At 54.0% G+C, this 11,218-nt stretch overlaps 1 protein-coding gene across 1 annotated transcript in view; it reads right to left on the bottom strand.

The window, feature by feature from the left end:
• The window catches only part of MYO18B (myosin XVIIIB), a 57,672-nt gene that overhangs the window by 2,406 nt on the left and 44,048 nt on the right, over positions 1–11,218 (bottom strand). Inside the window, 4 exon segments of the mRNA XM_017734726.1 lie at positions 8–251; positions 5,481–5,642; positions 6,352–6,393; positions 7,453–7,586. Coding sequence (XP_017590215.1) covers positions 8–251; positions 5,481–5,642; positions 6,352–6,393; positions 7,453–7,586 — 582 coding nt within the window.

Raw genomic sequence — 11,218 nt, 5'->3', positions numbered from 1 at the left:
CCCCCCCCCCCCCCGCGGGGGGCGCCCCCCCCCGCCGCAGCAGCGATGGGGACGTCTCTCCTGTCCTATCCGTGGGCTTCTTTGGGCTCTCCAGCTCCTCTTCTTCTGCCAGAGGTTTTCCATAGTCCCGTCTTCTGGCCCCCAGCAGGGGACTCGCCGTCCTCCCCGGATCTGCAGCCTCGCCAGGCCTGGAAGAGCTCCGGGAGGACAGCGGCCGACTCAGAGCGGGCTCCTTGGTGTCTCTGCTCACCCTGAACGACAGAAATTGGTGTTACTTTAGACTGTGGGATTCCCAGTGACTGGGATGTCATTCAGCATGTGAAAAGCCGGCATTGGCATGGGAGTCTCGGGATAAACTCACTGCTGCATCCGGCAGTTGGGCAACGCCCAAGGATTTTATCTTAGCCCAGGTCAGCCAGGCCGGGTAATTCCTGGTGTAGAGCGTGTGGTGTTGGCTTCAGCTCTGCCAAGCCAACACTTACCTCCAAATATCCTTTTTCTTGACAGATTACAGCAATATGTAGGATTTATTTTATTTCTGTCAAAGCCAAAGATTATTCACTAAAATTTTATGAAACCAGCTCGCAGCGCACCCCCGACGCATCTCACTGTTATTGCTGGGCATGTTTCACCCAGGCTGCTGCTCTAACAGTTCTGAACTGCAGGAGCCCTGCAACACCTGGGCAGCAGCTGCACAGCGAGGGGGGACGGCCAGACAGGACCACACCTGGGACAAGGGCTGGTGCAGGAACCACGTGGGATCCACCTCTGCTCAGCCCTGAGGATCCACACCAGAACCCCCAACCACGCAGGCTGTCCCTGTCCTCGTGCAGCTGATGCACAGAGATGGGGGGGACTGCAGCCACCGGTGGGCTTGGGGTCACTGGTGCCACTAAGCCCCTGATGGGACACTTTATGGCCCCCTCCAAGCACCTACATTTGCTTGCTGGCAGTGTCCCCACTCCCATCACTGTCCCTCAGCCGAGGGAACCCACGACTGGCCTGACTGGGAATTCTGCTGGGATGTGAATTTGGGAAAGAAAGGAGGAGGGAAAAAGAGGGAACAGGGCAGAGCAAAGCAGCAGAACCCAAACAACAAACCCATCTCTGGGAGGGAGCAGCACTCAAGTTGTGCATGGCTGTAATGAAGCTTCCTGCCCTGGGAATGCTGCTGTTGCCATGGGAATGGGGTGGGAGCAGATAATCCAGGCACGCCGCCGGACGCTCGGACCAGGCTCTGCTGACCCGTGAAATAATTTACATGCTGAGATGGGCTGCAGACAAACTCCAGAGCTGGGAAATGCATGATTGCAGAAGGGAAGGGGCAGTGGAGCAGCTCCACCTTCCTGGCACAGCCCAGGGAACAGAGGTGCCCACCTGTCCGGGCACCCACCTCCTTTCCCTGCTCATTAAACCAGCCTAAATCATTTGATTATTCAATATAAAAAGGAATTAACCAGAGATTTCATCTCCCTGAATCACTGCACCCTTCAGGGCCATCCCGTGCTGACGCTGCCGAAGCACCACGGCTGATTAATAGTTTGAGACATTTCAATAATGCTGGAGTTTAGGATCCTAAATTGCATCTTACTTAAAATGGCTGGTGTAATCCTTCGGTGAGGTTTTGTACAGAAATTGTTCCATTCACTCTGCACGTTTCCAAATAATAACGTTGTAACCCATGTGCTGCATGAATGGCTTTCATAAATTCAACGCCAGCATCAGTGTTTTTATTTGGGTTTAAAGGCTGAGATAAAAGTGAGTGGAGAGGTGAGAATCACTAATGGGCTGTGAACAAGGACTGAACGTGCCGTATTTATTGTCCTGTTCAGCCTGGCGGACAGGTACTGCTTTTATGAAAATCTTTGGAGTCTGAAATGGAGTGAAAGCTGTGAAGCTGGGATTGTTCCAGCTTCTGTGGCTGGCAAGGGCCACACAGCCCCAGAGTCCAAGCAAGGATCTCACACTCTCCATGCCCCTGTTTCCATCCAAAGGCTAAGACTGCCCCATCCATCCTTGTCTCTCCCAACCGTTCCATTTTCTGCACCCATTAAACTGCCAGAGGGCAGGGTTAGGTGGGATATTGGGAAGAAATTCTTCCCTGGGAGGGTGGTGAGGCCCTGTCACAGGTTGCCCCATCCCTGGAAGTGTCCAAGGCCAGGTTGGATGAGTCTCGGAGCAACCCAGGCTAGTGGAAGGTGTCCCTGTCCATGGCAGAGGATGGAACTGGATGGTTTTGAAGGTTCCTTCCCATCCCAACCATTCCATGATTTGTTTCTTTAACTGTACCCTTATGGCTACCAAAATCCCCCTCCAAAATCATGGCTAGTCTTCCTCATCCTCATCCTCATCCTCCTCACAAGGCAGGACACAAGAGCAAGACGGTCATACCCCATCCTGCGGCATCCTCTGCTCATCCATAAATCCCTGGCAAATGGTACCAGCAAGAATTCCCAGGGCTTGGAATGACCCCAGAAAGTCGCAGGCAGCCCCAAAGGAAGGTGATGCCTCAGGAGGAAGGACCATGAGCCCCTCCAGCCCTGAGCTCCTCCATCATCTTCAGGGAAGATGATTTTCCCAGCAAAAGGCAAAAGATGCCGAGCCCAGGAGGCGCCTGGAAGCCAACGGAGCTCTGCAATCTGCCATTCACACCAAACCAAATGACATACAACAATAATTAGTGAAGATTACATAGCAATTAGCATGATTACAATTATACCAGTTGAAATCATTTATACAATAAAATCCACGCATGCTTTGCAACACATGACCAGGGCCGAAAGTGTGGCTGGGATGCTTTTCCTGGGAGCTCATAAATAAAGCCAAGACAGCTCCATTTCAGGGAGGGAAGGGACACCGGCCTCATTTCTGTCAGAAGAGGATTTTCTTGTCACACCGTCATCTACTCAACAGCTCCCAGTTTCCCCATGTAATGATTTGCTTTTGACACAATCATGGTTAAAAATAAACGTGTTGGATCCCCAGCAGCTTTGGGACCAGGGCTCCTGGTTTTGTGAACCCAGGTGGGAGGGGAATTGCTGCCAGGGTGATCCTGGGGTGATGCCACAGCTGTGGGATGCAGGATGGAAAGGCAGATCCTGGGTTGTGGATCCACTCCCTGACTGCACCTCTGGATAATCCCCCATCACAGCACGACCTTAACCTGCCTGGAAAGGGGCAGAATAAATACATAAACTTTTAAATTGGCTTCTTAATAAAAAAAAAATCGTATTTATTCCAGCTCTGTGCTGTGTCATATTTACGGAGGCTTAGCTCTGCTGGCCAGCGTTCTGTACAGCCATTTAAATAGCAGAGAATTAAAGGAAACGTTAATCAAAGCTCTCCCTCCTGTAAGCACACGGGTGATAAGAGCTCCCCACTCTCCTCTGGCTCTTGGCAGCTGTTTGTTCAGCAAACACCCCAGATGTGGTGCTGAGCAGCCAACATGAGCAAGACTCGTTTTTCATTACTGGGTGCTTCTGTAAGACAAAGGAATCTTAATAAGGAAGAGCTCGTTTCCCTGATCTCATTTTTATTACCTCCAGTCTCGTCTCCTGTTTGTTTGCATTTCATCTCCTCCTCGCTCTATTTCCATCTTAGATGAGCTGCAGCCAAACACAGCTCCCACACCAGCATTTGCAGTTTGCCCCTTCACAAGCCCCAGGATGGAGGGTGATGGTCACACTGTGGCCAGGGCTCGGGACAATTTGCTTTTCACAAGAGCCACAGGCAGCCCAGCAAACCCCGGAATCCCAGAATTGCTGAGGTTGGGAAACACCTCCAAGAGCATCGAGTCCAAGCTGTGACCAATCCCCACCTTGTCCCCAGCCCAGAGCACTGAGTGCCACATCCAGGCATCCCTTGGACACCTGCAGGGATAGGGACTCCAAACCTCCCTGGGCAGCCCCTTCTGATGTCTGACCACCCTTTCCATGAGGAAATTCCTCCTGGTGTCCAACCTGAAAGCCTGCATGTCTTTTACTCTGAGTCTGAGGAGTTTCAGCTCAGGAATAAGGTATTAGCCACAATGCCTGTCTTTCTGTCACCCATTAACGATCAGAGTTGGGTCATTTGGACCAAAACCTCCTCAGCAGCACTTAGGAAGGGCCTTATTTATTGTGCAGGGTCCCAGTGAGCTCAGCCAACTGCTCTCAGGGCTCCCACTCATCACTGGTCCGTGGAAGGTGTCCCTGCCCATGGCAGGGAGGTGGAATGAAGATGATCTTTAAGGTTCCTTCCCACCCAAAGCATTCCAGGATTCTGTGATCTCCCCACAGGTCTTTGCCCTACCTGACTGTTCTTAGACTCTGCCTTGTACCTCCACGAACTGCTCCAGCTCACCCAAGGCATTTCCTGCTCTTCAGAACATCAGTTCTGACAACAGCAGTTCTCCTGTACAAGGCAGGTGGGGGACAGAGCTCGCCAGAATGGGAGCAGGGAGATTAATACCAATGTCTGCAGTGCAACTGTGCTCCTGACAAATTCCATCGCCTTGGAGCATCTACCTACACACCTGAACACAAGCAGGGAGCAGCTGGGAGCTGCAGTGAGCTGTGCCCAGCCTCAGCCTGGCACCTGCCCTGGTTATGGGGAGAAAAACAGGAAAAATAGCGATGCAAAAATAGCGATGGGTGTCCTGAGAGACCAATCCCCGGGAGAGCAGCAGGGTGGGGAGGCCCCAAGTCACAGGGGCTGCAAGCAGGGGCACTGCCAGCCCTGCCCACCCTGAGTTTGGGTTGTTGGCACCTTTTCCACCTTGCCTACAGAGGGATGATTCTCTCTGGAGCCCACTCTGCTCCCTGCCCCAGGACTCAAAGCTCCATCCCTGCTCCATCTCTGCCCTCACAAGCCTCCAAGGGGATCTGACACACTCCTCCATCCCCACCACCTCCCTCCACGATGCAGCCCCACACCAATGCTTTTCCAAACTCAACCCACGTGATTGTTTCACACATGAAACACAAAGAACCAGTTTCTCTGTGACCTGGAAATGGGGTTTTTCTCTGGATTGGGGGGTGGGCACCAATTCAGGCTGGGCACCTGGGCACCCACAGAGCCAAACAGAGACATTTGGGCTGTGCAAGTGCTCAGGCCCCTCTCCAGCTCTCTCCCAGCCTGTCAGCATCACTATCAAAAATTAACATATTTGATATTAGAATGGTAGAAATGAATCCCTCTTCCTCAGCAGCAAGCATATGGCATACAAATCCTCAAATAGGCTGCATTGCCTCTTTAAATTATCTCCAGAGAATACATCAAGGGATATTTTCCTGCTTGAAGCATGTTTTTGATGTAGTGACTTTCATCTGGTGTTTCACTGATCCTGGCGTGGCAGTGGCTGCCTTCCTTGATTTGATGCTTTGACCTTAAACACCACAGGTCCTGCTGAGCTCCATCCTGCATATCCCGAGGGAGCCCAGAGGAAGCCCCCACATCTCAGCACCCCCCAACACACCCAGGATGGGCTGGGGGTGCCTTACCTCAGGCTCTGGGTGCTGCGGCTGCCGACGGACGGTGCTGAGATGCTCCCGGCCACGCTGGCACTCGCCAGGGACGTCCAGCCTGCGGAGGAACTCGGCCAGGACTTGACGCTCTCCGCAGGCTCCAGGCTGAGCACAGAGCCAACACTGGAGCAGGCATCCCTGAGGGGACACGAGAGACCTGTCAGCTCTGCAGGTGCAGGCAGGAGTGGTGCTGGGTCACTGTGATGGTGACACAGGGCACAGAGCGGGGCGTCCTCACACTTCCACCGCAGCAGCTCCAGCTGGTGAGCTCTGCTCGGGCTGGTTTGTGGCACCAGATAAAAAGAAATCTTTCCAGGCAGCCTGGTCCTTGTGCCATTGCTGCTGCCATTCATTAGTTCCTCAAGCTTTTGCAAGTGCCCTGCAGCCCTTGGGCAGGAAAACCCTGCACTGCCTGCCAGGCCTGGGGCTGGAGCTGCAGTGACAGAGCTGCTGTGACCCTGGGCACCCCACTGGGACCTGTGCACTCCTGGGCTCCCCCAGAGCCAGGGCTACCCCAGCCCACCCTCCAGGAGCCCCCAGACCAGGTGCAGCAGATGAAATCCTTTAGGATCTCAGTTTTCCTTCAAAGCCACAGATCAGCTTCATCTCTCAAAGCACAGTCCAGAGGATTGGGAGCATCCCTCGGGATAAGAGCCAGAGCTCCCAGGGAATGGGAGCAGGTCGATGGGCACGGGGCACACAACGCCAGCACATCTGGAAGCCAATGTGAGCCCTGCCCGTGCAGTTGCAGCAGCCACTGGACCCCTCAGAGCAGCAGCTGGTGGTCCATGAGCTGTGCCAGAGGCAGGCACAGGCTCTGGCAGCAGCATCCCCCGGGATCACTCACGTGTCTCTCCTGGAGCACAGCGACTCCCGCGCCGTCTGCACGCTGCAAGGACCACAGGAGAGGGTCAGCGATGGCTCATGGGCACCCCAAAACCACTCCGAGGTGCAAAACTTCCCAGACCGACTGCAGCAGAGCCGCTGTGGCCGGAGCAGGGGCTGGGCTGAGCCGGGGAACACTCCCAAAACAGCCGGAGCTGCAGCGCTGGAGCAGGGAGCAGGGCTGGAGACCTGCAAGGGTCAGCCCTGGCTGCAGACGGGACCCCAGGGCAAAAGGAGGGAGCAGAAGACCAGCGCTGGAGCAGGGAGCAGGGCTGGAGACCTGCAAGGGTCAGCCCTGGCTGCAGACGGGACCCCAGGGCAAAAGGAGGGAGCAGAACACCCCGGCACAGGGCTGCTCCTGGCAGCAGCAGCTGCCGTTCCTGCTGGGAAGCACTTCTCACCTCCACCGGTGCACCAGCTGCATTGGAAATCATCCTTTTTTTGGGAAGCAGTGAGTGTCTGAGCTCACGGTTTGTATCTCACCCTTCTTCCCTCGTTTAATCACCACACAGAGCAAATGCTGACAAGCACACCTCAGCTTTTTTTCTATTTTTTTTTTAAGCTCATTTATCTCTTTTGTCTCCATTTGTCCATTTGATGCCCCTTTAGCTGTGTGGCAGAGGGGAAAACTGAAGGGCTTTAGGAAAAACACCTGAAAAACGCACTGGAATTTTTCCCTCATTTTTTTCCCTAGTAAAACCCTCTACCCAAATCACCCCTGGCTCCTCCAGCTCCTGGGGATGATCAAAGCAGGATTTTCTCGATGAACCCAGTGCTGGGGCACCAACATGCTGCTGCCAGGGACCTGCTGTACAAATGGGGCTATTCCCACCCTTTTGGCTCGCTTTAAACTGGGCCACACAGGATGATTTCAAGGGTGCCACTTTTTCATGAAACCTTCCATTAACACGAAGTTTTTTGCTCACAGACACAGCGCAAACACGTGAGCATGAGGACATGAAACTACAGCCACCCTGGCATTGCCCAGCGCTGCCTCTTCCCCACCAGAGAGCAGCTGAGTCCCCCACAACCCCTCCAGCTCCCCTGAGGCCCCGTTTCTCACCTGTCGGCATCGCTGTCGTCGCTGTCACGCAGCCCCTCCAGGGCCACCTGCAGGTCTGCGATGCGGCGGATGGAGGTGCCCAGGTCAGCCTGCAGCACCTGCCTCACCTCTGCCAGCTCTGCCAGCTGCTGCTCCTGCACAGGGGACACCAGGTGAGGGCCTGCACCTGACGTGGCACCTGAACTACGAGTGGGGTGACTGCTAAACCACCCCCTCCTCACCCCAGTGCTCCCAGTAACTGTCAGGGCTGGTTACCTGCACCACGCCCTGCAGCACCTGTGAATGTAAACTGCAGCTTCCAGCACCTTCCAGTGCTTAAAGGGGCTCTGGGAGAGCTGGAGAGGGATTTTGGATAAGGGCATGAAGTCACAGGACACAGGGAATGGCTGCCCACTGCCAGAGGACAGGAATAGATGGGATATTGGGAAGAAATTCTTCCCTGTGAGGGTGGGGAGGCCCTGGCATGTGTCCAAGGCCAGGTTGGATGGGGCTTGGAGCAACCTGGGATAGTGGAAGGTGTCCCTGTCACGGCAGGGAGTGGGACAGGATGAGCTCTGAGGTCCCTGCAACCCAAACCGTCCCAGGATTTACAACCTGACACAACCCCCCACGGCTCCACGGGCCCAGCATCGCCCACCTTGCACACCAAGGACATCAACTTGGCCCTGCACCCCTGCTCATCACCCTCCAAGTCCTTCCTGCTGTTCCTCCAAGGAACCCTTCCTGCTGCTCCTAAGCCATCCCAGGGCAGAGAGGAGGGAGCAGCAGATCCCCAGTGATTGAAGCTGCCAGCTGTGAAATCGCCGTGGCTGCGGTGACAAGGGGAGGGATGATCTGTGACAGGCCGTGGCACAGGAGCTGGCACACTGTCACAGTAAATAATGGGAGGCCTGGAATCACCAGGCACACAGGCCCCAGGGGAAGAGCATCTTGGTTCATCAAAACAGGCAAAGAAACAGCCCCATTTGGGTCGCACGGTGTCACAGCGGCTCCTGGGAACGCGCTGGTCTTGGTGCAAACCTCAGTGCTGCTCAGAAGTTTTCTGAAACTTGGTGTCTCCAAGCCCTCCACTTCCCTCCTGGCTCGGGCAGAAGGTAGAAAGGACCTGTTTCATCAAGGGAAGTGTTTTGTCAAGGAGCTCGGGGGCTCAGAACAGGGCACATGGTGAAACACCAAGCCCTGAGAGGAGGAAAGAGCCCCAAGCTCTGGGTGCCTCTGTGCCTGTATTCAGCTATTTGGGGCTGCAGGAGCAGGGAGTGACCCCAGATAAAGAGCTGAGCCCTTCCACAGGCTGGTAAGAGCCTCTATTGACCCAGCTCCTCAGCTGCAGGATACGGCACAAATTAAATATGATTCAGTAGCTGCCTTTAATTCCACTCCTCTGTTCTGCTGTTATTAACAGGGATGGGCAGGGAGGCACAGAGCAGCATCCCCCCACCAGCACCCCAGCCCCGCTTCCTTCGGCCACGGACACAGAAATCCCCTGGGATGGCTGTGGGAGCAGCAAACAGCGAGTCCTGGGGGCTGGAGGGGTCACCCTGGCTGGTGGGGTCCCCCCTGACCTCGCTACCTTCTGCATGGCACTGAGAATGCGGAGAGGAAAGGGACCATCCCAGGTGATGCTGCCGAGCTGGGGCCCCACCTGCCTCCTCCCAGGACATCCCTGGACACCCCCACTTTGTGGCACCCACGCTGGTGGCCTTGGGAAGGGGACCTGCAAGGCACTGAGGTGACACTGGGGACTGTGGGTGACCCTGGGGTCCCCCACCCACAGGCCACCCAAGGGGCAATTTGAATGTGAGCCAGAAAATGGAGCTGACACTGCTCAACCCCACATGCCACCCCACATCCCAGCTGTCCCAAATCTCACCCACGGAGACACCTCATGTTTTTCTTTATACCCTACAATTGTCTCAGGGAAAGGAATCATTTTGCCAATGTAATTCAATTTCAGATGGAAAAATACTGTCTGCAGAACACAAACTGACAAGGCCCATCCCAGCACCAGGCCCCTGGCACGCAGGGAGCTGCTGGACACCTCTGACACATGTTGTTTCTATCTAAATGTAAATCCAAGAAGCATTTCTCTTTTCAAACAGTCCCTGGGCTGAGAACTGACACCCTCACACTGGGCAGAGCTGGCTTTTTGTTTCCTCTGAGCAGAAAAAGGGGAGAAATAAAGGGGAAAATAGATCAGTTGAGGAAACTCATATTATTGGGCAAACTGCACCACGGCTAGACCTGAAGGGCTGAAAGGAGCATCCTCTGCTATTAAATCCCTCCTGGCACCAGCATCTCTGGCTGCTTCCACCAAACCAGTCAGACATGCACAGCAGGACCAGCCTGACCAGTGCAAAACCCCTGGCTGATGTATATTTTATCATCAATAAATAAAATATACGTTCTGCCTGCTACTGAGTACATTTCCAAACCGGATTCTCCCATTCATGCTGGGGGAAAGATCACCCCAGAGTACAGGACTGGCTCTGCTGGTGGGTCAGAAACCATGGTTCTAGAAGGTTGAGGTTGATTCTGGCTGACAGGGAGGCTGGATTAAAGGTTTCCCCAATTCAAGGGGGCAGGAGCTCACTCAGTGATGGCTGGCACTCAGCAAACCCACGGCGAGCTGCTCTCAGCTGGACTCCTGCCCTCGCCCAGGGGCTCCCAGGGAGGAGATTCTGCACATCCCTCATGGAAGGCAATTTCTAAACCTTCTTTTTCTTAAGAGGTTTGTTTCTTTTTTTCCCCCCAACTGATTTCCTCTCAGAATTACTGGAAGAGAAGCTAAAAGGAGATAAACAAAATCAGCAGTGAAATGATCCGTGGGACTCCAAGGGATGCCCAGGCCGGCGCCGCAGAGCATCGAGCACCACGTCCTTATCACCACCTCGTCCTTATCACCACCTCGTATTTTTGTTTGTGGTTCTGCTGTGACAACACCACCTTTGCTCGCTCCCATCCACCTTGAGCGAAGTGCAATCTAATTAGTGCAATTTGGATCACTTTTCTTCGGATAACTTAGCACGCACCTGCACAATTCATCCATCATTATTATTTTTAATTAAGCCGTTAACTCGCGGGTTTTCCAGAAAGTTTGAAGTGACAAAATTCACTCAGCCGACGGCTGGGAGTGAGATGGGGCGAGCACCGTGTAATTGGTGTGTGAGCAGCCACCGGTGCTGATGGATTCCTGAGGAATTTACTCCTTTAATGGCAAAGCAGGATCACAACAGCCCTAATTAGCACGTACACAGCCGAGCTTTCACTCCTGGCTCCTCCATCATCCACCCTCACCTCTAAGGACCGGCTGCCTTTGATGATAATTGTCGTTACACTTCCTCAAAGACATTCGCTCTTTAAGGGAAGAGCAGCTGGAAAGACCCAGGAGCAGGCGGGGATGGGGACAAGAGACATCAGAGGGTTTGCTGGGACCCTGCTGGGAGCTGAGCGTTCGCCTGGGTGGGAGCATGGCATTCCCGGCTGGAGGCACAAACAGCTCCCACTTCGCTTCTCGAGTTCACTGGAAGCGCCAAAAAAACAAAAGAAGCTTTAAAGTTTGCAAAAATGAGCAAAAAGCCCTAATCCTGGAGTTCGGGCTGTGTTGTGTTCCACAACGTGGCCATAGCGGGGCCGGGGCACAAAGATCTGCCAGCAGAAGAACCAGGGGAAAAAAAGGGTTATTTACTCTGAGGCTCTCACAAAAAAAAAAAAAAAAAAAAACAAAAAAAAAAAACAAACTTGGAAAAAGGGCTTTCCCCCCTTACTT

Source organism: Corvus brachyrhynchos, unplaced genomic scaffold, assembly GCF_000691975.1.
Source record: "Corvus brachyrhynchos isolate BGI_N302 unplaced genomic scaffold, ASM69197v1 scaffold114, whole genome shotgun sequence".
NCBI classification, from domain to species: Eukaryota; Metazoa; Chordata; class Aves; order Passeriformes; family Corvidae; genus Corvus; species Corvus brachyrhynchos.
Note: the sequence above shows the minus strand (reverse complement) of the source record. Positions and strands in the feature narration are given on the sequence as shown.